Here is a 27,094-nt window from a genome sequence, read left to right as displayed (position 1 = left end):
TCACAAGCAGTTCAGTTTAGACGCAGATGAGCATGCCAAGCAGATCAAAGAGCTACATTCACAGATCCATAATCAGATCAACAAGCAAAACATGAAGTATAAGCAGCGAGCCAATAGGCACAGGAAAAGAGTCATTTTCAAAGAGGGTGATCTAGTGTGGATTCACCTTAAAAAAGAGCGTTTTCCAGCTAGCAAGTTTGACAAATTGCAACTTAGAGCTGAAGGACCATTCAGAGTTTTTGAGCAAATTAATGACAATGCTTATAAGATCGAGCTGCCGAGTGAGTACAATGTGTCCGAGACTTTTAATGTACCGGATTTATCACCTTATCATGCAAATGAGGAAGAACCTGAGGCGAATGATATCAATGAAGATGAAGCTGAAGTAGATTCGAGGGCGAATCTTTTTCCTAGCAGGGGAGGATGATGCACTTAGATTGGTGAACTTGGAATGGGCTGAAATTTGATCGGCTGTGTGGAAATGGGCCGCTGGTCAATACTCACCGCTTTGCTGTGATCGACGTCATTTTTTTGCGTTTCGGAATCGTTTAGATGGGTTTTCAAGCTTTTGGGTTTTAGGCAGTTTTTGTTATTTTAATGTATTTTAATGGCGTTTTCGTAATTTTCATGTTTCCTATTGTAATTAGGTTTAACAGCATATAAAAGGGTGTTTAGGGTTTCGTTTTATGGAGAATTTTGGATTTTGGATTTTTTTTATAATCACACCTGAGAGGACGAATTGTTCCTCTATCAAATATTCCTGTTTAGTCAATTTTCTATCGTGATTCGGCATAAGTTATCCTAGTGAGAAGGGGTTTTCATGACGGAGGCTCGGCGCCGAAGATTCCTGTCACCATGGCTTTTGGCAATGAAATATACTGATAGTTGGCAACACTGTTGTAGGCCAGATTTTTTCTAGTGGCACCCACCATAAAATGAAACTAATCTCGTGATCAGACCATTTACCCCAAATTTTAGCTCACGTCTTTCCCCATCACTCGATCCAAACGGTACCTCGTAGACCTGAGGCTAATATATATCAACTTTAAATTGGTTTTCGGGCTATTTTTAGCAATGTAATATGCACAGAATATTAATTTCTCGTAATCATTAGGAAGCTTTACCAGCTTTTATATGTTCTAGAAGGAGAGGGCAAAATAAAATAAAAACGGAGATTGGTTGGCAATATAGAGAATGGTAGTTATTCACGTGTTTGAATTAAATACGTCACATTCCGCATCGTCTCTTTCTGTCGATGATACAAACAAGATCCCGCCATTCCGTACGTCAATCTTTTCGGGTCTTCCTTGCCGTGAAGCAGAACTATCCAATTCAATTTTCTTGGTGTGTAAGCTTCAACCAAATTGTATAGGGCCACCTCTTGCGAAAAGTTGTGGAAGGAAGAAAACCATTATAAAAGGAAAGAGAAAAACTCCAAGGCTACTCAGTAGGATCCGATTGAAATTGGGTACATAAGGACTTGACGTGACGGAAACCGTCGATGTTTTTATACTTTTTACACAAACAGTCGTAAAAGAAAGCTCTCGCGTATTAATAGAATGAAAGCAGTTTGTCAAAATTAGCAATTCTATAAGTGTCATGCCCAAACTCCGCTCGCATAACGAATTTTTTATACCATCAGTGTACCACATAAAAGTTGATTTTTTGTGACCGACCGACGCGCTACCCCTACCTCCAATTGACGCCGGGATTGGACCAACCAGTTCCAACTAGGGATTGACACCGCCAACTGCCCGATTGGTTTCGATTCGATTCTAATATCTACATGATAGGTTTCAGATTTCAAAAACCGAAAATCGATCATGACAACTTAGAACCTACCCATTCTCGAACCACTCACCACTTACAAATTCCAGGTTTGGAACCTACCCACCCTGAAATATGGAACCTACCTATTGTGGAACCACTCACCCCGAAGTTGCACACCTTTCATACTTGTCTGGCGTAAGTTCTTGCATTTTGGGGATGAAGCTTATTTGTCCTACAATATCGAGACTCACAATCGCTTCCCTAGCTAAATGATGTGTTCCGTAGCTTTTGGTGGCGTTCCAATCTATCTCCAACTTGCTTAATGTCGATACATTGGGCAAACTTTTTAGGGACATGGATTGTTTGATCTCCACCTCCTTCAAATAATTCAATTCTTTCAACCGTCAACGGCTCTCAACACTCCATAATAATGTAGATGAAGATGCCTTAGTATTTTCATCTTTTATGTATAGTTACTTTTATGGATAAAATTTTTGTTGTTGCTTTTACTTTCATTTTGCTCAACTGAGGGATGAATTGGACACTTCCCAATTATTTTATATTTTCTGTTTGTTTTGTATTGTTCTTGTCATTTTGTTGTACTTGCTTTGTCTCAGTTTTATATAATGAGGTGTTTTAGCGAATTTTTTCCTTTTAATAAATTAAAAAATGGAAAAAAAAGAAATTAGCCGGCTTATGGGGAGACCCTGGAGCAGGATCGAACCCTGTAGGTTCTCAGGTTTACAAGGCATGCTCCAGGGTCACCCCCCCCCCCCCCTCTCTCTCTCTCTCTCTCTCTCTCTCTCTCTCTCTCTCTCTCTCTCTCTCTCTCTCTCTGTGTGCCAAGCTCAAACTTGGGATTGTGGTGTTGAACTCGACGCCGTGGTGAAACATGACCCTAGATGTAGTGTCGAGCTCTAAGCCACGTGAGCACAACCCTAATCCCGACATAGAGCTCCATGCCGTGGTGAAACATGACCCTAATATTTTTTGGACCATAATAAAATAAATAATAAATAATTATAAATTATTGTCGGGTCCATTCCTTCAAAATTTTATGATTTATAATATGATGTTACTCTCACAATGGCACAAACACTATTGTGCTATCAAAGCCTTTTTCAAAACGTAGGGAATAGGGAAATCAAATACAACCCATGCAAATAGGGTTAATTCCAAAAAAAAGCACAAACTTTAAGTCTATGGACAATTCTAGCCCGAACTTTTTTTTGTCCCATAAAAAAGCACCAACTTTAGGTCAAGGGACAATTTTGGCCCAAACTTTTTTTTGTCCTGTAAAAAAGCACCAACTTTAGGTCGAGAGACAATTCTGGCCCCAACTTTTTTTTGTCTCGTAAAAAAGCACTAACTTTAACTTAAATCCCAAATCTGGCTCTCATTGACTTAGAACCATTGATTATCTAACTTGACTATTCCACATTAGCAATAAATCCACGTGGCTTGTTGACTGGATTTAAAGCAATATTTATTGTCTTATTCTCTAAACCACAATTTGAAGAATAACGGTAAAACTGTTCGTCTCCTTCACTTCACTGACAAGTCAAAAATATCTCCAGATTGAATCTCTCTAGCCAAACGTAATCTGAAGTTGACCACCGCATGTTGACAGATGCCATGGACGAGATTCACCAAGCTCACCACCATAACCTTCTTTCTCAAATAATGGTGAAAGTCAACAAGGGCCAGATTTGGGATCACGATGAAAGTTGATGATTTTAATAAGACAAAAAAAAAAATTGGGGCCATAATTGTCACTCAACATAAAATTGGTGCTTTTTTACCGGACAAAAAAAAGTTCGGGCCAGAATTGTCCCTCGATCTAAAGTTGGTGCTTTTTTATGGGACAAAAAAAAGTTCGGGCCAAAATTGTCTTTCGACCTAAAGTTGGTGCTTTTTTATGTGACAAAAAAAAGTTCGAGGCAAAATTGTTCCTTGACCTAAAGATGGTACTTTTTTTTAGAATTAGGCCCATGCAAATATAGGCCTCTCTGTCTCTCTGCCCCTGCCATCACGATGCAAACGCCACACCTTTGTCACCACTCGATTCTGGCCTTGTCATTCCACGCCTCTCTCTCTCTCTCTCTCTCTCTCTCTCTCTCTCTCTCTCTCTCTCTCTATCCCTCCGTCGATCGGGAGGAGGTAGGTGGCCGGGATCGCAATTCATGGCCGGTGATGCAATCGACTTTATCCGGCGAGACGTCTTTTAACTGTTTTGGATCATAATAAAATAAATAATTATAAATTATTATGGGGTCCATTTCTTCAAAATTTTATGATTTTATAATATGCCGTTACTCTCATAGTGGCACAAATATTATTGTGCTATTAAAGCCCTTTTCAAAACTTAGGGAATAGGAAAATCAAATACTACCCCCGAAAATATAGGCCTCTCTGTCTCTCTGCCTCTACCATCACGACACAAACGCCACACCTTTGTCACCACTCGATTCTGGCCTTGTCATTCCACGCCTCTCTCTCTCTCTCTCTCTCTCTCTCTCTCTCTCTCTCTCCGTCGGTTGGGATAAGGTAGGTCGCCGGGGATCGCGATGCATGGCCGGTGATGCAGTCAACTTTATCCGGCGAGTCGTCCTTTAACTGTTTTAACCGCCGTGCAAAGTACACATAATAAATGCACACGAATGAAACCCATAGAAACCATTACTTGCTGATGACGTCTACAATGAGGAAACCTCTTTCGAGATTTCTTAGTCCCGATCCATGCCTTGCGTAGGCTTCGCAGAAATATCCCAGGTCGTGCAACTGTCACTTTTGACAAAGTCAAAAGAAAGATTGATTTTCTCAACTCACAAGGTCGGGACGAAGTTTCTAAATGAAAACGATTTTGTTTGGAAAAAATATATTAATGTATTTTTAACAGGAAAAAATCTTGAAATTTTTTCCTTGCACGATCAATTTTAAAAGTACAATACTCGTATCCATCTTCATGTAATGTAAAAGGAACTATTCGCATGTGAGTTTATTTATGGTATTGGGCATAAGATATATTTAACTCGGATCCCATATCGTGTACTTATAATATGTTGTGCTATTTAATAAGTCTTGTTCCAATTATTCCGATGAAATTTATAATTGCAGCACTGGATCGTGATCAAATGAAATCATATCGTGCTAATAATAGAGTTAGGTTCGAAGTCGAGAGGCATAAATACATCTCTAACAGCATAAAAGTCAGGAAGCACTTTTGCTTTTTGGGTCAACGTCTAGAAATAGTACATTGAAAGCGAGCAAATTCCAAGTTATACTCTGCAAATAGTAAACGTGAAGAACGCTCATTCATTACGTTTTTGGAGATAGAATAATTGGAACCTTGACTATCAACAAATACGGTGGAAACATTTGCCTCCGAATGTGTGAACATGAGAAAACATTTGGTACAACTTAAAATCAAAATAGAATCATAAGGTTATAAATATCCCACCCACTCATTTCAACCGCTGCCGGCACACGAAATCCTGAAACCCCACGAAAGATCTCAGAACCCAACCACCACTCGTACACCATGATCTCCTCCTCCTTCTCAACCATGTCGTGCTTTGATCTCTTTTCTTCACTTTCTCACTTCATCCTCTTCCCATCACTCTTCATCGTTATCAGCGTCGTCTTCTTCTTCTTCAAATCGCCGCCGCCGTCCTCGAAGAACCTCCCGAGAGTCTACCCTATCTTCGGCTCCTACTTCTCGTTTTTTGCCAACATCAAACGGCGGATCGACTGGACCGCCGACCTGGTCCGGAACTCCCCGTCGGCGACCTACGTCTTCCACCGCCCCCTCGGCCACCGCCAGGTCTTCACCGGCAATCCTGCGAACGTCCAGCACATCCTCAAGACCCACTTCGCCAACTACGATAAGGGCGGGGTCTTCAAGACGACCCTCCGGGACGTCCTCGGCGATGGAATCTTCAATAGCGATGGAGAGTCCTGGAAGATCCAGAGGCAGGTCTCCAGCCACGAGTTCAACACCCGGTCGCTGCGGAAGTTCGTCGAGACCGTCGTCGATGCGGAGGTGAACGAGCGGCTCGTGCCTCTCTTGGCGTCCGCCGCCAAGAGCAGGTCAGTGATAGACATGCAGGACATCCTCCAGAGGTTCGCCTTCGACAACATATGCAAGATCGCGTTCGGGTTTGATGCCAAGTATCTGTCGCCATCGCTTCCTCAGCCGAGAGTAAGTACTGTCCTGACTCATTTTACTAAATTACAGATATAGAAGATGTGTAGCTTAGGGTGAGCCTTGCCAAACAACACAAATTTCTGTCAATCCCATCACTCATAGAGCGAGTTATTCGACATTCGACAGGCGAAGTTCGCAGAAGCGTTTGAAGACGCAGTGAGAATAAGCAGCGAGAGGTTTCAAGTGTTATTCTCTGTAACTTGGAGGATCAAGCGTTTCTTCAACGTAGGATCCGAGAAGCACCTCCGGGTCGCAATCTCTGAAGTCCGTGAGTTTGCGAAGAAAATTGTGAGGGAAAAGAAGAGAGAGCTGAGCGAGAAGGCGTCGCCGGAGTCAGCCGCCGACGACCTTCTGTCGCGGTTCTTGAGCTCAGGTCACTCCGATGAGGACTTTGTCATCGACATCGTCATCAGCTTCATACTTGCCGGCCGGGACACCACATCGGCGGCTCTCACGTGGTACTTCTGGCTGCTCCACAAGAACCCGGAGGTGGAGGCCAAAGTCCGGGGTGAGATCATGGAGAAGTCCGATGCACATGCCGCAGGGTACGATGATGTGAAGGAGATGGTGTACACGCACGCATCACTGTGTGAGAGCATGCGGTTTTACCCGCCCGTGCCGCTTGACTCAAAGGACGCGGTGAACGACGACGTCTTGGAGGACGGCACGGTGGTGAAGAAGGGGACGACGGTGACGTATCATCCGTACGCGATGGGGAGGCTGGAGCAGCTGTGGGGAAAGGACTGGCCGGAGTTCAGGCCGGAGCGGTGGCTTAGGGCGGCAGAGGACGGCGGTGAGAAGTGGGTGTTCGTTAATAGGGACGCGTTCTCGTACCCGGTCTTCCAGGCGGGGCCGAGGGTCTGTCTGGGGAAAGAAATGGCGTTCCTGCAGATGAAGAGGGTGGTGGCCGAGGTGCTGCGGCGGTTCAGGGTGTTGCCCGCGGCGGAGGAAGGGGAGGAGCCGTTGTTCATTTCGTACCTGAGCTCGAAGATGAAGGGTGGGTTCCCGGTGAGGATTGAGGAGAGAGAGTGAAAGGGATAGTCAACCCTTGGAAACTATTTTCTCTTTAATTTTCCTTTAATCAAGATTCCATATGAGTTTGGAAGCGTACGTAATTTTCCATTTTTTTTTGGGAGGTAGGCCGGGGAATAAGGTGTGTAATAAATTTTCCTTTATTATCTTTGTATTTATTTTCATATGTATAAAGTATTCTGATATCAATATCGATAGATGATCCGCTCGTGCAAGTAATGTACATACTATTGTTTTGACCTTTAACAATGTTCTATACTGTGAATGTAAGATACGGCGTGATTGCATTGGATATTTAAAACAATTTCACCACGTGATGGTTCAAACTTGTCTATCAAAATTACAATACATATCGTGCATCCGTTATTCAGCATATTAATCTTATAATATGGCATCGTGGTAATTATCTTCTTTTATGTAATGAATCCGTAATGATTTGACCCATTCTACATTAATCGGATGCCAAAAGGAATAATCAAAGTAATCATGCAAGATTGTGAATTTTTTTATACGTAACGAACCGAATATTCATCCCCACAAAAAAAGAGAGGATAAAACTAAGTAGAAGGAAAACTAAGAATACTGCGTGTAGGGATGAGATAGGGTAGATTTGAGATCGTGCTTTTGTCTTGTGCAAACATGAATGGGGGGTGCCTCTTCTTGGCTATACAAATTAGAGCAATGTTAAACATATCAAATTTTATGTAGGAAACAAAATTTAGTGTGCTTTTATAAGTATACATAGCATTTTTTTTTACCAATTAATTCAACACAAACTCTATGTCCTCTAATAATCCTAGATACATTAAGGGTCCGTTTGTTTGACTCTTGGGTACTTTGACCAACTCCCTTATCTTATTCCGAGCGAGTGATTCCATCTTTTCGGTCATGGTCGCTAACCACTACGACGACTCAGCACTAGCCATAGCTTTAGAATAAGACAAAGGCTCATCTATCTCACCTCATCACCTATAGTTAATGCATACAAAATATTAGAATAACCATAACGTACTAGTGGTTTGATTTGCCTTATATGTTAGTTTGTGGCTATGTAATGTTGCAGCTATGCTATTTGTTTATTATTACCAATTTTAGGAATTGTGGCTTTATCTAAGGTCTCAACCTTTATTACCTTTGAGGCCTCCATAAGCTCCACCTTACTATTAGCACTATGATCCATTTGCTCTGTGTCTCGGGACTCATCTATCAAAGCATAGTAATCTCATCAAAGATCACGTCTCTACTGATTAGAAAATCGGGTGATTTAGGATTAGTACATCGTGATTAGCAACCTTTCACCCCACGTGCATAATCTAAAAATATGCACATTTTCTCCCTTGGCTCAAGCTTATCATCACTCGCATGAGTATACGCTGGACATCCAATCTTCGTAATCTGAACTTCATGCCTTCTTGCTGACATAACTTGGTCAAATCTTTACCATAGAACTTCATGCCGTTATCGATTTTTCGGCAATTGATCTATTTACCTGACCGCTTCTTAATTAGTGACTTAATCTTATCATCACTCGCATGGGCAACAGGCTTTGTCGATCGATTCAAGATGAATATGTCGATTATGCGGAAAAAGTCGTCGATTCAATGGACAAGTTGTCGATTTCATGATTGCCGATCGGCTATCGAGATATCAATATACAAGTTTATTGTCAATTTCAAGACTCCCTACCGATAACCCTATGAATGGAGGTTGTTCTTATCAATTTCTACCGTTGTTTGGTGATATGCTACAATGACTATTCGGATTCCAAGGATGTTGCACGAATTTGGAAGAGTCAAAGGTATAGTTTCTATGTCTTTAAATGCAATTCTAGTTTATAGGTGTTTTAATGGATTTCTATTTTCTAGGACATTATTGCTATAGGCTCTAATGACATACTGAGCATCGTCATGACGTGCATACGATATTTATCACCGTCAAAAGCCGACGGTGATGAAATTTAATCCGTCATTGTGGGGTACTCTACGACGAGGAAATAATGTTCATCTCCATAGAATACTTACGGCCACGGAACATGTTTGTCACCACGGACTACCTATGGCAACGAACTCTCATTCTGTCGAAATTTGGGTGTCTACGGAGACAAAAAAAAATAAGAATTTTGTCACAATTGCTAGAAGCTATGGCCACAGAATGTCAAATTTGTGTGGCGTTAGCCTAGCAAGAAGGGGCTTTTGCGATGGAGGCTCGGCGACGAAGATTCCCGTCACCCTGGCTTTTGGCGATGAAATATACTGATCGACGGTGACATTGCTGCAGGCCAGATTTTTTCTAGTGGCACCCACCATCAAATGAAACTAATCTCATGATCAGACCATTTATCCCAAATTTTAGCTCATGTCTTTCCCGATCACTCAATCCAAACGGTACCTCGTAGACATGAGGCTAATATATATCAACTTAAAATTGGTTTTCGGGTTATTTTTAGCAATGTAATATGCACTAAATATTAATTTCTCGTAATCATTAGGAAGCTTTACCAGCTTTTATATGTTCTAGAAGGAGAGGTCAAAATAAATAAAAACGGAGATTGGTTGGCAATATAGAGAATGGTAGTTATTCACGCGTTTGAATTAAATACGTCACATTCCACATCGTCTCTTTCTGACGATGATATGAACAAGATCCCGTCATTCCGTACGTCAATCTTTTCGGGTCTTCCTTGCCGTGAAGCCGAACTATCCAATTCAATTTCGTTGGTGTGTAAGCTTCGATCAAATTGTATAGGGCCGCCTCTTGCGAAAAGTTATGGAAGGAAGAAAATCATTAGAAAAGGAAAGAGAAAACTCCAAGGCTTCTCAGTAGGATCCGTTTGAAATTGGGTACATAAGGAATTTACGTGACGGAAACCGTCGGTGTCTTTATAATTGTTACACAAGCAGATGTAAAAGAAAGCTCCCGCATATTAATAGAATGAATGCGGTTGTCAAAATTAGAAATTCCATGTGTCATGCCCAAACTCCACTCGCGTAACGAATTTTTTATACTATCAATGTACCACATAAAAGTTGATATTGTGTGACAGACCGATGCGCTACCCCCACCTCCAATTGACGCCGGGATCGGACCAACCGGTTCCAACTACGGATCCGCGCCGCCAACTACACGGTTGGTTTCGATTCGGTTTCAAGATCTACATAATAGATTTCAGATTCCAAAAACTGAAATTCGGTCCTAACAGCTTGGAACCTACCCATTCCAAAACCGCTCACCCCTTCCAAATTTTAAGTTTGGAACTTACCCCTTCCAAATTTCAAGTTTGGAACTTACCCATCCTGAAACATGGAACCTACTTATTGTGGAACTACTCACCCCGAAGTTGCACACCTTTCATACTCATCCAGCATGAGTTCTTGCATTATCGGGATGAAGCTTATTCGAGACTCACAATCGCTTCCTCGGCAAATGATGTGTTCTGCAGCTTCTGGTGGCGTCCCTCTATCTCCAACTTGGTCAATGCCGACACATCAGGCAAAATTTTCAAGGACATGGATTGTTTGATCTCCACCTCCTTCAAATAATTCAATTCTTTCAACCGTCGGTGGCTTTCAACACTCCATAATAACGTAGATAAAGATGTCTTAGTATTTCATCTTTTGTGGATAGTTACTTTTATGGATAAAGTTTTTTGTTATGGCTTTAACTTTCATTTTGCTCGACTAAGGGATGAATTGGACACTTCTCAATTATTTTATTTTATATTTTCTATTTGTTTTGTATTGTTCTTGTCATTTTGTTGTAACTTCTTTGTCTCGGTTTTAAATAATGAGATGTTATACTAAAATTTGTCCTTTTAATGAATAAAAAATAAAAATAAAAAAAACAGAAATTGGTCAATTCCCGGGGAGACCCTGGAACAGGATTGAATCAACAGGGTCGGTTTCAAGGTAGGTTCTTAGGTTTACAGGACAGGTTCTAGGTTATACAAACTGGGAACCGGTCCAACAAAATAGGTTTTAAGTTCCAGGTTTAGAACCTATCCACCGTGAAACTGCTAACCCCTATCACCAACGTTGTGGTCCACAAGTCAACATGACCAACGTTGTGGTCCACAAGTCAACATGCATCTCTCTCTCTCTTTCTCTCTCTCTCTCTCTCTCTCTCTCTCTCTCTCTCTCTCTCTCTCTATGCCAAGCTCAAGCTCAAACTTGGGAATTGCAATGTTGAATTGGACGCCGTGGCGAAACATGACCCTAGATGTAGTGTCGAGCTTTAAGCCACGATGAGCATGACCCTGATCCTAACATAGAGCTTGATGCCGTGGCGAGCACAACCTAGATCAAACGACGAGCTTGGCAAGATTGCGACAGAGAACAGTGGGTGAGGGATGGGGGAGACGAGCATGGTGGTCGTAGGCGACACCGGCAGAGAGGGGGCCGAGGCATGAGTTATGGGTTGGGTGAGGGATTGGGTTATGTGTGTTTTCTAATTTGTAAATTTGGAATGTCTGAAGGGGTAAAGTTCGAAGGAAAATGATATGCTTGTAATCAAGTTAAAATTGTTAGATGGAGCTCAAAACGGAATCTCTAAAATGACATGAATTCTTCTAAGGAGGACCGTCTGGTGCAAGTGAACAAACTATATCAAGTTTTTAGGCGACGGTCCTTAATCTATTATTAGATTAACAGTACATTCTGGACCATAATAAAATAAATAACAAATAATTAAAAATTATTATGGGGTCCAATCTTTCAAAATTTTATAATTCACAATATGCTTTTACTTTCACAATGGTCCAAATACTGTTGTGTTATTAAAACCCTTTTCAAAACATAGGGAATAGCAAAGTCAAATACTACCCCCGAAAATACATGCGTCTCTTTCTCTCTACCCCTACAATCATAACGCCATTGCTGCACCTCTATCGCCACTCGATTCTGGCCGTGTCGTTCCACGCCTCTCTATCTCTATATCCTTCCGTCAGTCGAGATCGAGGTAGGTCGCTGGTGATCGCGATTCATGGCCGGTGATGCGGTCGACTTTATCCGGCGAGGCGTCTTTGAACTGGTTCCAACTGCCATTCAAAGTACGCACAACAAATGCATACGAATTGAACCCATGGAAACCAGCACTTGCTGATGACTTCTACAATGAGGAAATCGAGATTCCTTAGTCCCATGCTTGCCCAAAAACGCAGGACTTTTGCGTAGGCTTCGCAGAGAAGCAGAAACATCCGAGGTCGCGACACGGTCACTGTTGTCAAAGTCAAAAGAAAGATCGATTTTCTCAACTCAGAAGGTCGGGATGAAGTTTCTAAATGAAAAAAGATTTTGTTTGGAAAATATATATTAATGCCTTTTTTAATAGGAAAAAATCGTGAAATTTTTTCTTTGCACCATCAATTTTGAAAGTACAATACACATATCCACCTTCACGTAATATAAAAAGAACTGTTCACATGCGAGTTTACTTATGGTGTTGGGCATCAGATATATTTAACTTTCATTCCACATCGTGTACTTATGACATGTTGTGCTATATAATAAGTTAGTCTTGTTCCAATTATTCCGGCAAAATTTATAATTGCACCATCGGGCCGTGATCAAATCAAATCATATCGTGCTAATAATAGAATTAGGTTCGGAGATGAGAGGAATAGATACATCTCTAATCGTATAAAGTTAAAAAGTACTTTTGCCTTTTGGATTAAAGTCCAGTAATTTAGCGATAAAAGTACTTTTGCCTTTTGAATTAAAACAAGGATTTTGCCACGGAATTTAGCGACGGAAAATTTTTCGTCGCTAATTTGCGACGAAATTTGCGACGAAAAATAAATCTGTCGCAAATTAGCGACGGAAAGTTTTCGTCGCTAATTTGCGACAGAATTTGCCACGAAATAAAAATTCGTCGCAAATTAGCAACGGAAAATAAATCCGTCGCAAAAATAGTGACGGCATTTGCGACGGAAAATAAATCCGTCGCAAATTAGCGACGGAAAATAAATCCGTCGCAAATTCCGTCGCAAATTCGTTTAGCGACGAATTTTGTCAAATTTTTCGTTGCAAAATTCGTCGCTAAAACCTTGTTTTTTTTAGTGTTCTAAAACTAAACCTAAGTTCTTCTAAGTCTAATCACGATGATTACCATGTCTCAATCTCTCATGATAAGGACGATGACTACATAAGGAATATACTCCATCACAAGACAAACTAAATATTGCCTAATGAAATCAAATCGTAGGGAAACTAACAATTATTAATTGAAATTCAAACTAAATTGGATGATTGTCACAAGTTCAAATTCAAAAGAGATCGGACGATTTGCTACACGTCCAATTCTAAGAGAGATTAGATATTACAAATTCAAATTAGATAAGAAGATCTATTATAAACTCAAGATATTAGATAATCTCTTAAAATGTTCTCTTCCCAAATAAGCTTTTTTAGATTCGATAGGTGCAAATCTTATCTTATTTTTTTTCAAGACTTAGATATAGATAACACAGATATCTATTTAGTTGAATATGGCGGTTTCCTCTGCACGTAGCTCTTATGTATGCGTAAATATATGGGTAAATAAATTATAGCAATTTTCAAATAGATCGGAATTGGGTGAAAGTATGAAATGTAAAGTCAATGTATCTATATGGGGATATCTATAGGAGATCATATAAAAGAGATATTCTTATTTAGACCTAACCAATTTGATCTAACCAATTAGATGAATTACTCCTAAAGGGTTACATCCGAATGATGAGTGAATAGAGGGCATGCATTCTATTAGAGAAATATTTAGAAGATTCCCTATATTTCCTTTAATTGATTGTAATTGATATTTTCCCTTTTAGATAGTCATCCTATAAAACCGATAAATAGGTTCGTGTACTCTTCATTTGACAATGATATATATATTGCTCTTAATTTTTTTATCACATTCTTGACTTGGTATCAGAGCCCTATTGTTATTTGAGAAAGCGTCAATCAAGTCTGTTTGTAACAACAACATCCACACCAGTCATGTTTCTCCACAGTGTTCGTAATGCTAGTCACATGGGCCCATTTCGCAACAACCTCCCGTAGTTGTTTGACATTCCTAATTCGCTGCTCTAATGAAAAAAAAAAAAACATCACCAGACTTACCGCCCTTAGACGAATTAGATCATGACATTTACTAATTCGTCAAATATGAGTAATGTGTCATTGTATGTAAAAGTGTAGAAGCATATCTACTCAAGATTCCGACGGAATTAGCGACGGATTCGAAAAATTGGTCGGTATAAACATTTCTCGCTAATTCCGTTGCTAATTCCGTTGCAAATTAGCGACGGACTTAAAAAAATGGGCGCCATGTGCCGTGAAGATCACTTCCGTCGCTAATTTCGTCGCAAATTAGCGACGGAAAATAAATCCGTCGCAAATTTGCGACGGAAAAATAAATCCGTCGCAAATTAGCGACGGAAAATAAATCCGTCGCAAGTTTGCTACGGATTTTGCGACGGATTGGAAAATGCCCTTTATTTTTAGAATCTGTCGCAAAATCCTTCGCAAATTTGCGACGGAAAATAAATTCATCGCAAATTTGCGACGGATTAAGTTTTGCATAGTTACGAGATAGAGACCATGGGAGACCATATGCTTTGTTATCTTAGCCATATGATCGTGCCTGCATAGCCTGAAAGAATGCTTGATTTGCAGACAAATCTCGACTTTGCTCACTACCAATCTCCTTTGCGATATGTGCATGCATTTTAATTGCTTCCATGTGCTCTAGTTGGCTCATTTTATCTGCCAAATGATAGACCTACCTGGACATCGCCTAAAATTATATGGTCTCACTTAAGATCCAAGTCAGTTGCACTTTATAATTGTTTGTGCGGTTTGTCATTATTGGGTAGATTTTAGAGAGATTATGGGGAATTTTCTATATAAACATTGTAGCAACCGTTTGGATGAATGAAGTGACTCTAATCATGCCTTGGAATTAAAGTCATGTGTTGCATCCCAACAATTGCTATTTGTATGTTCTATCCCCTTTTTATTAAGCGAAATGTTGCTTTCCAATAACTAGTCATTGTTGCGTTTATTTTTGTTTTGTTTAACTAAAAATGAAATTAAAAAAAATAACCTATTAGAACCTAGAACCAATCCTGGAACATGTGACATGGTAGGTTCTAATTTCCACGTTCCGACAGGTAGGTTCCAGGTTTTAAAAAATGAGAAACCTGTACCCGATGGTAGATTCTAGATTTCAGGTGAAGCCTGTGAGGAACCTATAACCGCTCACCCCTACTTATCAATGTACTTCACGTGATAATAATAGGCCCAACGCTCAAATATTATTCAAAAAATATAATTTATGGTGCATTTATTTTTTCATGAAAATCATTTTTAATTGGTAGTTCTCATTCTTAGTTTTCTTTTAACGAGTTTTATCCTCTCTCTTTTTTCAGGGATGGATATTCGGTTTCATTGCGTCTACTGAGTGATTCGTAACTATGAGCTCGTATAAAAAAAGATTCACAATCTTGCATGGTTACTTTGACTATTCCCTTTGGCATCCAACCAGTGTAAAATGGGTCAATTCATTACGGATTCATTACATAAAACAAGATAATTACCACGATGCCATATTATAAAATTAATATGCTGAATGGCAGATGCACCATATGTATTGTAATTTTGATAGACAAGTTTGAACTACCGCATGGTGAAATTGTTTAAATATCCAATGCAATTGCGCCGGATCATACGTTCATAGTATAGAACATTATACAAGGTCAAAACAACAAGCGGATCATCTATCAATATTGATATCAGAATACTTTATACATATGAAAATAAATACAAAGATAATAAAGGAAAATTTATTACACACATTATTCCCCTGCTTACCTCCCAAAAAAAAGGAAAATTACGCTTCCAAACTCATATAGAATATTGATTAAAGGAAGAATAAAGAGAAAATAGTTTCCAAGGGTTGACTATCCCTTTCACTCTCTCTCCTCGATCCTCACCGGGAACCCACCCTTCATCTTGGAGCTCAGGTACGAAATGAACAACGGCTCCTCCCCTTCCTCCGCCGCGGGCACCACCCTGAACCGCCGCAGCACCTCGGCCACCACCCTCTTCATCTGCAGGAACGCCATTTCTTTCCCCAGACAAACCCTCGGCCCCGCCTGGAAGACTGGGTACGAGAACGCGTCCCTATTAACGAACACCCACTTCTCACCGCCGTCCTCTGCCGCCCTAAGCCACCGCTCAGGCCTGAACTCCGGCCAGTCCTTTCCCCACAGCTGCTCCAACCTCCCCATCGCGTACGGATGGTACGTCACCCTCATCCCCTTCTTCACCACCGTGCCGTCCTCCAAGACGTCGTCGCTCGCCGCCTCCTTCGTGTCAAGCGGCACGGGCGGGTAAAACCGCATGCTCTCACACAGCGATGCGTGCGTGTACACCATCTCCTTCACATCATCGTACCGTGCGGCATGTGCATCGGACTTCTCCATGATCTCACCCCGGACTTTGGCCTCCACCTCCGGGTTCTTGTGGAGCAGCCAGAAGTACCACGTGAGCGCCGCGGATGTGGTGTCCCGGCCGGCGAGTATGAAACTGATGACGATGTCGATGACAAAGTCGTCATCGGAGTAGCCTGAGCTCAAGAACCGTGACAGGAGGTCATCGGTAGCTGACTCGGGCGACGACTTCTCGCTCAGCTCTCTCTTCTTTTCGCTCACGATTTGTTTCGCAAACTCACGGACTTCGGAGATTGCGACCCGGAGGTGCTTCTCGGATCCTATGTTGAAGAAACGCTTGATCCTCCAAATTGCAGAGAAGGATACTTGAAACCTCTCGCTGCTTAGTCTCACTGCATCTTCAAACGCTTCTGCGAACTTCGCCTGTCGAATGTCGAATAACTCGTTCTATGAGTGATGTGATTGACCGAAATGTGTGTTGTTTGGCAAGGCTCACCCTAAACTCCACATCTTTTAAATCTGTAATTTAGTTAAATGAGTCTGGACGATACTTACTCTCGGCTGAGGAAGCGATGGCGACAGATACTTGGCATCAAACCCGAACGCGATCTTGCATATGTTGTCGAAGGCGAACCTCTGGAGGATGTCCTGCATGTCTATCACTGAACTGCGCTTGGCGGCGGACGCCAAGAGAGGCACGAGCCGCTCGTTCACCTCCACATCGACGACGGTCTCGACGAACTTCCGCAGCGACCGGGTGTTGAACTCGTGGCTGGAGACCTGCCTCTGGATCTTCCAGGACTCACCATCGCTATTGAAGATGCCATCGCGGAGGACGTCCCGGAGGGTCGTCTTGAAGACCCCGCCCTTCTCGTACTTGGCGAAGTGGGTCTTGAGGATGTGCTGGACGTTCGCAGGATTGCCGGTGAAGACCCGGCGGTCGCCGAGGGGGCGGTGGAAGATGTAGGTCGCCGACGGGGAGTTCCGGACCAGGTCGGCGGTCCAGTCGATCCGCCGTTTTCTGTTGGCGAAAAGCGAGAAGTAGGAGCCGAAGATAGGGTAGACTTTCGGGAGGTTCTTCGAGGACGGCGGCGGCGGCGATTTGAAGAAGAAGAAGACGACGCTGATAATGATGAAGAGTGATGGGAAGAGGATGAAGTGAGAAAGTGAAGAGAAGAGATCAAAGCACGACATGGTTGAGAAGGAGGAGGAGATCGTAGTGTGCGAGTGGCGGTTGGGCTCTGAGATCTTTTGCGGGGATTTAGGATTTCGTGTGCTGGCGGAGGTTGAAATGAGTGGGTGGGATATTTATAAGCATTTATGAATATATTTTGATTTTAAGGTGTACCCAATGTTTTCTCATTATATAATGTCATGTTCTCATTATATCATCTTGAAAAACGTAATGAATGAGCGTTCTTCACGTTTACTATTTCAAGAGTAAAACTTGGAATTTGCTCGCCTTTGATTACTATTACTGGACTTTAATCCAAAAGGCAAAAGTACTTTTTAACTTTTATACGATTAGAGATGTATATATTCCTCTCATCTCCGAACCTAACTCTATTATTAGCACGATATGATTTGATTTGATCACGGCCCGATGGTGCAATTACACTACAAAAAAACAAGATTTTAGCGACGAATTTTGACGAAAAATTTGACAAAATTCGTCGCTAAACGAATTTGCGACGGAAAAAAATCCGTCGCTAATTCGGCGTCGCAAAATTTAGCAACGGAAAATATCAATTTTCGTCGCTAATTTGCGACGAAAAAAAATTCGTCGCAAAATTCGTTGCAAATTAGCCACGAACTTTATTCGTCGCAAAATTCGTCGCAAATTAACCACGAACTGTATTTGTCGCAAAATTCATCGCTAATTGTCCGTCGCAAAATTCATCTCAAATTAGCAACGAACTGTATTCGTCGAAAAATTCGTCGCAAATTAGCCCCGAACTGTATTCGTCGCAAAATTCGTCGCTAATTATTCGTGGCAAAATTCGTAGCAAATTAGCCACGAACTGTATTCGTCGCTAATGTGCCACGAAAATTTTTTTTGGTCTCTAAATTGCGACGAAATGTTTTTTTTTGTCTAAAAATTGCAACGAAATGTATTCGTGGCAAAATTCGTCGCTAATTTTTGATGATTTTTTTTTTTGGTCATTAATTTGTGACCAACTGATCCGTGGTGAAATTCGTTACTAATTTGCCATTCCAAATTTTGACTTTTGCCACAGACGTTTGCCCGGAACGGATTTAGTGATGATTTTTTATTAATTCTTTAGCGACAAAGTGTGCGACGAATATTGTTTACGGACGATTTGGATTTTAAATCTAATTAAAAGCAAAATTAATTTCTAGAATTTATATTTAACATTGATTAAATAATGGAGTAACTGCAGCTCCAACGGGCTCGGCGCGGCGGTCGGCACAACGGTCGGCCAATGAGCGAGGCCTCGGCACGGTCGTCGGCACGGCCCTCAGCCACGGGCTAGGTGCTCGGCCACGGCAGGGCAAGTGGCTGGGCAAGCGGGGCGCTGCGACGGGCGACGGCCTGGGCGGCTAGGCGACAAGCGGGCACCGCCTCTTCCATAGCCTCTATTACCAGCATAAAAACCACTCACGCCATAACCACTAGGGGCACCATAGCTGCTGCTGCCTCCATAAGCGCCGCCACCATACATTGGTCCCTCAAAACCATAGCCATAACCATATCCACCATAGAATGCAGCCGAGCTTCCACCGTAGCTTCCAATATTAACTTCCATAGCCTCCACAACTGTCAAAACCTCCATAACCCCCGCCGAAATTTCTGCCTACTTTCCCACCAAACCCATCTCGTGGATAATATTCTTTAGCGTAACCACCCGCACTGTTGTTGAAACTGCCTCTGAATTTGGATTGGCTTCCACTGTAGTCACTACCTTCCCTTTTTGGTTCAGCCTTCTTAATTTCAACCTAAGCATTATGGTCGGAGCCACGTCAGAAGCTGCTCATCTCCGATGAACAGGAGGAGGAAGTTTCCTCCCAGTTAGGAATTATAACTCACCTGTTTCCCTCCAAGTTCATGCACTTTGCCTTCTGATATTATCCTTTCAACAGCATCTTCTTCAGCAAATGTGACAAACCCAAAGCCTCTAGACCGTCCAGTCGTGTGGTCTAGCATTATCTGATGCTCAACTATGCCCCCATAGAAAGAGAAGTACTCCTTCAACTCATCTGCAATAGTAAAGCATGGTGTCAACTGATAAATTCTCGTGTCTCAGAGAGACAAAATCAAATGCGGGATATGCCACCTTCACTCGGGAATGCTGGGAGTCCACCGACAAAGATTTTTTTTGTCCTTAACGCCGATTTTCCTTCCATATCCTCCCGGGGGATCGTTCTCTTCACTTCTACCTGACATGATACAACATCCAAGAAAGCTCTAACATGACAAGGAAGTTGTTTTGCGCAGTAGAAAAATTGACTGGGACAGAGAATATTACCTCTCTACCGTCTATGACGTTGCATTCCTCCAAAACCTTATCAGCAACTGATGAATCAGCAAATGTGACAAATCCAAAACCTCGAGGCCTTCCAGAATGCTTGTCCGTCATAATCACAGAGTCAGCAATTTCTCCATACTTGCTAAAATAATTAGTGAATCTGTCTGAAAAAAAAATACACAAAATGCTACAAGGTTGAACAGTGTATTGGTACTTATCTATATTTGAACAGATGGCATGGTCAACATTACAACTTGGCAATACTAAAAACATGTTTACGTTTTTCATGATTAAATATCATGTTCAATGCTGCATCCACTCCTAATGCACCTATAACCCCCCGTCTCAATCCTGAAACATGTTTAGGTGCACAAGTACTAGCCCTTGCAATTATAGGTTATAACCCCCCGTCTCAAATATCGTTGTTTGGTGATCTCCTACGCTGACTATTCGGCTTCCAAGGATGGTGCACGAATTTGCAAGAGTCAAAGTTATAGTTTCTATGTCTTTAAATGCAATTCTAGTTTTTAGGTATTTTAATGCATTTTCTATTTTCTAGGACTTTACAGCGATAGGCTCTGACGACATACTGAGCACCGTCACGACGCGCATACGACATTTATCACTATCGAAAGCCGACGGCGACGAAATTTATTCCGTCGTTGTAGGGTACTCTACGATGAGGAAATAATATTCGTCGCCATAGACTACCTACGGCCACGGAACATATTTTGTCACCACGGACAACCTATGGCGACGAACTCTCGTTCCGTCGAAAGTTGGGTGTCTACAAAGACAAGAAAAGAAGAATTTTGTCACCGTTGCTAGAAGCTATGGCCATGGAATGTCGAATTTGTGTAGCGTTAGCCTAGCGAGAAGGGGTTGCGACGGAGGCTCAGCGACGAAGATTCCTGTCACCCCGGCTTTTGGCGATGAAATATACTGATCGTCAGCGACATTGCTGTAGGCCAGATTTTTTCTAGTGACACCCACCATCAAATGAAACTAATCTCGTGATCAGGCCATTTACCCCAAATTTTAGCTCACGTCTTTCCCGATCACTCAATCCAAACAGTACCTTGTAGACCTGAGGCTAATATATATCAACTTAAAATTGGTTTTTGGGTTATTTTTAGCAATGTAATATGCACGGAATATTAATTTCTCGTAATCATTAAGAAACTTTACCAGCTTTTATATGTTCTAGAAGGAGAGGGCAAAATAAAATAAAAACGGAGATTGGTTGGCAATATAGAGAATGGTAGTTATTCACGTGTTTGAATTAAATACGTCACATTCCGCATCGTCTCTTTCTGTCGATGATATGAACAAGATCCCGTCATTCCGTACGTCAATCTTTTCGGGTCTTCCTTGCCGTTGCGGTGAAGCCGAACTATCCGATTCAATTTTCTTGGTGTGTAAGCTTCGAACAAATTGTATAGGGCCGCCTCTTGCGAAAAGTGATGGAAGGAAGAAAATCATTATAAAAGGAAAGAGAAAAACGCCAAGGCTACTCAATAGGATCCGATTGAAATTGGGTACATAAGGACTGTACGTGACGGAAACCGTCTGTGTTTTTATATATACTTTTTACACAAACAGTCGTAAAAGAAAGCTCTCGCATATTAATAGAATGAATGCAGTTTGTCAAAATTAGAAATTCTATACGTGTCATGCCCAAACTCCACTTGCGTAACGAATTTTTTATACCATCAGTGTACCACATAAAAGTTGTTATTTTGTGACCGACCAACGCGCTACCCCCGCCTCCAATTGATGCCAGGATTGAACCGACCAGTTCCAACTAGGGATCGACACCACCAACTAGCCGATTGGTTTCGATTCGATTCCAATATCTACATGATAGGTTTCAGATTTCAAAAACTGAAAATCGATCATGACAACTTAGAACCTACCCATTATGGAACCACTCACCCCTTCCAAATTCCATGTTTGAAACTTACCCACCTTGAAGCATGGAACCTATCCACTGTGGAACCACTCACCTCGAAGTTGCACACCTTTCATACTCGTCCAACAGAAGTTCTTGCATTTTGGGGATGAAGCTTATTTGTCCTATAATATCGAGACTCACAATTGCTTCCCTAGCCAAATGATGTGTTCCGTAGCTTTTGGTGGCGTTCCAATCTATCTCCAACTTGCTTAATGTCGATACATTGGGCAAACTTTTTAGGGACATGGATTGTTTGATCTCCACCTCCTTCAAATAATTCAATTCTTTCAACCGTCAACGGCTCTCAACACTCCATAATAATGTAGCTGAAGATGCCTTAGTATTTTCATCTTTTATGTATAGTTACTTTTATGGATAAAATTTTTGTTGTTGCTTTTACTTTCATTTTGCTCGACTAAGGGATGAATTGGACACTTCCCAATTATTTTATATTTTCTGTTTGTTTTGTATTGTTCTTGTCATTTTGTTGTACTTGCTTTGTCTCAGTTTTATATAATGAGGTGTTTTAGCGAATTTTTTCCTTTTAATAAATTAAAAAATGAAAAAAAAAGAAATTAGCCGGCTTATGGGAAGACCCTGGAGCAGGATCGAACCCTGTAGGTTCTCAGGTTTACAAGGCATGCTCCAGGGGCACCCCCCCTCTCTCTCTCTCTCTCTCTCTCTCTCTCTCTCTCTCTCTCTCTCTCTCTCTCTCTCTCTCTCTCTCTCTCTCTCTCTCTCTCTCTCTCTCTCTCTCCGCCAAGCTCAAACTTGGGATTGTGGTGTTGAACTCGACGCCGAGGCGAAACATGACCCTAGATGTAGTGTCGAGCTCTAAGCCACGTGAGCACGACCCTAATCCCGACATAGAGCTCCATGCCGTGGCGAAACATGACCCTAACATTTTTTGGACCATAATAAAATAAATAATAAATAATTATAAATTATTGTCGGGTCCATTCCTTCAAAATTTTATGATTTATAATATGCTGTTACTCTCACAATGGCACAAACACTATTGTGCTATCAAAGCCTTTTTCAAAACGTAGGGAATAGGGAAATCAAATACTACCCATGCAAATAGGGTTAATTCCAAAAAAAAGCACAAACTTTAAGTCTAGGGACAATTCTGGCCCGAACTTTTTTTTGTCCCGTAAAAAAGCACCAACTTTAGGTCAAGGGACAATTTTGGCCCAAACTTTTTTTTGTCCTGTAAAAAAGCACCAACTTTAGGTCGAGAGACAATTCTGGCCCCAACTTTTTTTTGTCTCGTAAAAAAGCACTAACTTTAACTTAAATCCCAAATCTGGCCCTTATTGACTTAGAACCATTGATTATCTAACTTGACTATTCCACATTAGCAATAAATCCACGTGGCTTGCTGACTGGATTTAAAGCAATATTTATTGTCTTATTCTCTAAACCACAATTTGAAGAATAACGGTAAAACTGTTCGTCTCCTTCACTTCACTGACAAGTCAAAAATATCTCCAGATTGAATCTCTCTAGCCAAACGTAATCTGAAGTTGACCACCGCCTGTCGACAGACGCCATGGACGAGATTCACCAAGCTCAACACCATAACCTTCTTTCTCAAATAATGGTGAAAGTCAACAAGGGCCAGATTTGGGATCATGATGAAAGTTGATGATTTTAATAAGACAAAAAAAAAAATTGGGGCCATAATTGTCACTCAACATAAAATTGGTGCTTTTTTACCGGACAAAAAAAGTTCGGGCCAAAATTGTCCTTCGACCTAAAGTTAGTGCTTTTTTATGTGACAAAAAAAAGTTCGAGGCACAATTGTTCCTTGACCTAAAGTTGGTCCTTTTTTTTAGAATTAGGCCCATGCAAATATAGGCCTCTCTGTCTCTCTGCCCCTGCCATCACGATGCAAACGCCACACCTTTGTCACCACTCGATTCTGGCCTTGTCATTCCACGCCTCTCTCTCTCTCTCTCTCTCTCTCTCTCTCTCTCTCTCTCTCTCTCTCTATCCCTCCGTCGATCGGGAGGAGGTAGGTGGCCGGGATCGCAATTCATGGCCGGTGATGCAGTCGACTTTATCCGGCGAGACGTCTTTTAATTGTTTTAACCGCCGTGCAAAGTACACATAATAAATGCACACGAATCGAACCCATAGAAACCATTACTTGCTGATGACGTCTACAATGACAAAACCTCTTTCGAGATTTCTTAGTCCGATCCATGCCTTGCGTAGGCTTCGCGGAAACATCCCAGGTCGTGCAACTGTCACTTTTGACAAAGTCAAAAGAAAGATTGATTTTCTCAACTCATAGGGTCGGGACGAAGTTTCTAAATGAAAAAGATTTTGTTTGGAAAAAATATATTAATGTATTTTTAATAGGAAAAAATCTTAGATTTTTTCTTTGCACGATCAATTTTAAAAGTACAATACTCGTATCCATCTTCATGTAATGTAAAAGGAACTATTCGCATGCGAGTTTATTTATGATGTTGGGCATAAGATATATTTAACTCGGATCCCACATCGTATATTTATAATATGTTGTGCTATTTAATAAGTCTTGTTCCAATTATTCCGATGAAATTTATAATTGCACCACTGGGTCGTGATCAAATGAAATCACATCGTGCTAATAATAGAGTTAGGTTCGAAGTCGAGAGGCATAAATACATCTCTAACAGCATAAAAGTCAGGGAGCACTTTTGCTTTTTGGGTCAACGTCTAGAAATAGTACATTGAAAGCGAGCAAATTCCAAGTTATACCCTGCAAATAGTAAACGTGAAGAACGCTCATTCATTACGTTTTTGGAGATAGAATAATTGGAACCTTGACTATGAACAAATACGGTGGAAACATTTGCCTCCGAATGTGTGAACATGAGAAAACATTGGGTACAACTTAAAATCAAAATATATTCATAAGGTTATAAATATCCCACCCACTCATTTCAACCGCTGCCAGCACATGAAATCCTGAAACCCCACGAAAGGTCTCAGAGCCCAACCACTACTCGTACACCATGATCTCCTCCTCCTTCTCAACCATGTCGTGCTTTGATCTCTTTTCTTCACTTTCTCACTTCATCCTCTTCCCATCACTGTTCATCGTTATCAGCGTCGTCTTCTTCTTCTACAAATCGTCGCCGCCGTCCTCGAAGAACCTCCCGAGAGTCTACCCTATCTTCGGCTCCTACTTCTCGCTTTTCGCCAACATCAAACGGCTGATCGACTGGACCGCCGACCTGGTCCGGAACTCCCCGTCGGCGACCTACGTCTTCCACCGCCCCCTCGGTCACCGCCAGGTCTTCACCGGCAATCCTGCGAACGTCCAGCACATCCTCAAGACCCACTTCGCCAACTACGAGAAGGGCGGCGTCTTCAAGACGACCCTCCGGGACGTCCTCGGCGATGGAATCTTCAATAGCGATGGAGAGTCCTGGAAGATCCAGAGGCAGGTCTCCAGCCACGAGTTCAACACCCGGTCGCTGCGGAAGTTCGTCGAGACCGTCGTCGATGCGGAGGTGAACGAGCGGCTCGTGCCTCTCTTGGCGTCCGCCGCCAAGAGCAGGTCAGTGATAGACATGCAGGACATCCTCCAGAGGTTCGCCTTCGACAACATATGCAAGATCGCGTTCGGGTTTGATGCCAAGTATCTGTCGCCATCGCTTCCTCAGCCGAGAGTAAGTACTGTCCTGACTCATTTAACTAAATTACAGATATAGAAGATGTGGAGTTTTGGGTGAGCCTTGGCAAACAACACAAATTTCTGTCAATCCCATCACTCATAGAGCGAGTTTTTCGACATTCGACAGGCGAAGTTCGCAGAAGCGTTTGAAGACGCAGTGAGAATAAGCAGCGAGAGGTTTCAAGAGTTATTCTCTGTAACTTGGAGGATCAAGCGTTTCTTCAACATAGGATCCGAGAAGCACCTCCGGGTCGCAATCTCCGAAGTCCGTGAGTTTGCGAAACAAATCGTGAGCGAAAAGAAGAGAGAGCTGAGCGAGAAGTCGTCGCCCGAGTCAGCTGCCGATGACCTCCTGTCACGGTTCTTGAGCTCAGGTCACTCCGATGAGGACTTCGTCATTGACATCGTCATTAGCTTCATACTTGCCGGCCGGGACACCACATCGGCGGCTCTCACGTGGTACTTCTGGCTGCTCCACAAGAACCCGGAGGTGGAGGCCAAAGTCCGGGGTGAGATCATGGAGAAGTCCGATGCACATGCCGCAGGGTACGATGATGTGAAGGAGATGGTGTACACGCACGCATCACTGTGTGAGAGCATGCGGTTTTACCCGCCGGTGCCGCTCGACACGAAGGAGGCGGTGAGCGACGACGTCTTGGAGGACGGCACGGTGGTGAAGAAGGGGATGTGGGTGACGTACCATCCGTACGCGATGGGGAGGCTGGAGCAGCTGTGGGGAAAGGACTGGCCGGAGTTCAGGCCGGAGCGGTGGCTTAGGGCGGCAGAGGACGGCGGGGAGAAGTGGACATTCGTCAATAGGGACGCGTTCTCGTACCCGGTCTTCCAGGCGGGGCCGAGGGTTTGTCTGGGGAAAGAAATGGCGTTCCTGCAGATGAAGAGGGTGGTGGCCGGGGTGCTGCGGCAGTTCAGGGTGGTGCCCGCGGCGGAGGAAGGGGAGGAGCCGTTGTTCATTTCGTACCTGAGCTCGAAGATGAAGGGTGGGTTCCCGGTGACGATTGAGGAGAGAGAGTGAAGCGGATAGTCAAACCTTGGATTCTATATGATTTTGGAAGCGTAATTTTCCTTTATTATCTTTGTATTTATTTTCATACGTTTAAAGTATTCCAATATCAATATCAATAGATGATCCGCTTGTGCAAGTAATGTATATATTATTGTTTTGACCTTGAACAATATTCTATACTGTGAATGTATGATGTGGCACGATTGCATTGGATATTTAAAATAATTTCACCATGTGGTGGTTCAAACTTGTCTAACAAAATTACAATACATTTTGTGCATCCGTCATTCAGCATATTAATCTTATAATATGGCATTGCGGTAATTATCTTGTTTTATGTAATGAATCCGTAATGATTTGACCCATTCTACATTAATCGGATGTCAAAAAGAATAGTCAAAGTAATCATGCAAGATTGTGAATTTTTGTATACGTAACGAACCGAATATTCATCCCCACAAAAAAAGAGAGGATAAAACTCAGTAGAAGGAAAACTAAGAATATAGTACTGTGGAT

At 42.1% G+C, this 27,094-nt stretch overlaps 3 protein-coding genes and 1 pseudogene across 3 annotated transcripts; 2 read left to right on the top strand and 2 right to left on the bottom strand.

The window, feature by feature from the left end:
• Positions 1 to 5,243: 5,243 nt before the first annotated feature.
• On the top strand, positions 5,244 to 7,425 carry LOC130138864 (cytochrome P450 94A1-like). Its single transcript, XM_056314259.1, has 2 exons — positions 5,244 to 5,971; positions 6,104 to 7,425. Exons 1-2 carry the CDS (start codon positions 5,312 to 5,314, stop codon positions 7,007 to 7,009), a joined length of 1,566 nt encoding a protein of 521 aa, XP_056170234.1. The 5' UTR covers positions 5,244 to 5,311; the 3' UTR covers positions 7,010 to 7,425.
• Positions 7,426 to 15,816: 8,391 nt separating this feature from the next.
• Positions 15,817 to 17,759, bottom strand: LOC130138877 (cytochrome P450 94A1-like). Its single transcript, XM_056314315.1, has 2 exons — positions 16,995 to 17,759; positions 15,817 to 16,862 (listed from the first exon to the last, which is right to left on the bottom strand). Exons 1-2 carry the CDS (start codon positions 17,631 to 17,633, stop codon positions 15,957 to 15,959), a joined length of 1,545 nt encoding a protein of 514 aa, XP_056170290.1. The 5' UTR covers positions 17,634 to 17,759; the 3' UTR covers positions 15,817 to 15,956.
• Positions 17,760 to 18,919: 1,160 nt separating this feature from the next.
• Positions 18,920 to 20,314, bottom strand: LOC130138932 (heterogeneous nuclear ribonucleoprotein 1-like; annotated as a pseudogene).
• Positions 20,315 to 24,824: 4,510 nt separating this feature from the next.
• Positions 24,825 to 26,714, top strand: LOC130138863 (cytochrome P450 94A1-like). Its single transcript, XM_056314250.1, has 2 exons — positions 24,825 to 25,549; positions 25,682 to 26,714. Exons 1-2 carry the CDS (start codon positions 24,890 to 24,892, stop codon positions 26,585 to 26,587), a joined length of 1,566 nt encoding a protein of 521 aa, XP_056170225.1. The 5' UTR covers positions 24,825 to 24,889; the 3' UTR covers positions 26,588 to 26,714.
• Positions 26,715 to 27,094: the final 380 nt, after the last annotated feature.

This window comes from Syzygium oleosum, unplaced genomic scaffold, assembly GCF_021117445.2.
Source record: "Syzygium oleosum isolate NSW1041296 unplaced genomic scaffold, Sole_v2.1 Sole_v2.09, whole genome shotgun sequence".
Taxonomy (NCBI): domain Eukaryota; kingdom Viridiplantae; phylum Streptophyta; class Magnoliopsida; order Myrtales; family Myrtaceae; genus Syzygium; species Syzygium oleosum.
Note: the sequence above shows the minus strand (reverse complement) of the source record. Positions and strands in the feature narration are given on the sequence as shown.

Excerpts from the sequence above, each read along its gene's own strand:
- LOC130138877 (XM_056314315.1), bottom strand. The coding sequence starts at position 17,633 with ATGTCGTGCTTTGATCTCTTCTCTTCACTTTCTCACTTCATCCTCTTC. Across the intron at positions 16,863-16,994 it reads CATCGCTTCCTCAGCCGAGA|GCGAAGTTCGCAGAAGCGTT; the intron begins GTAAGTATCGTC and ends GACATTCGACAG.
- LOC130138863 (XM_056314250.1), top strand. The coding sequence starts at position 24,890 with ATGATCTCCTCCTCCTTCTCAACCATGTCGTGCTTTGATCTCTTTTCT. Across the intron at positions 25,550-25,681 it reads CATCGCTTCCTCAGCCGAGA|GCGAAGTTCGCAGAAGCGTT; the intron begins GTAAGTACTGTC and ends GACATTCGACAG.
- LOC130138864 (XM_056314259.1), top strand. The coding sequence starts at position 5,312 with ATGATCTCCTCCTCCTTCTCAACCATGTCGTGCTTTGATCTCTTTTCT. Across the intron at positions 5,972-6,103 it reads CATCGCTTCCTCAGCCGAGA|GCGAAGTTCGCAGAAGCGTT; the intron begins GTAAGTACTGTC and ends GACATTCGACAG.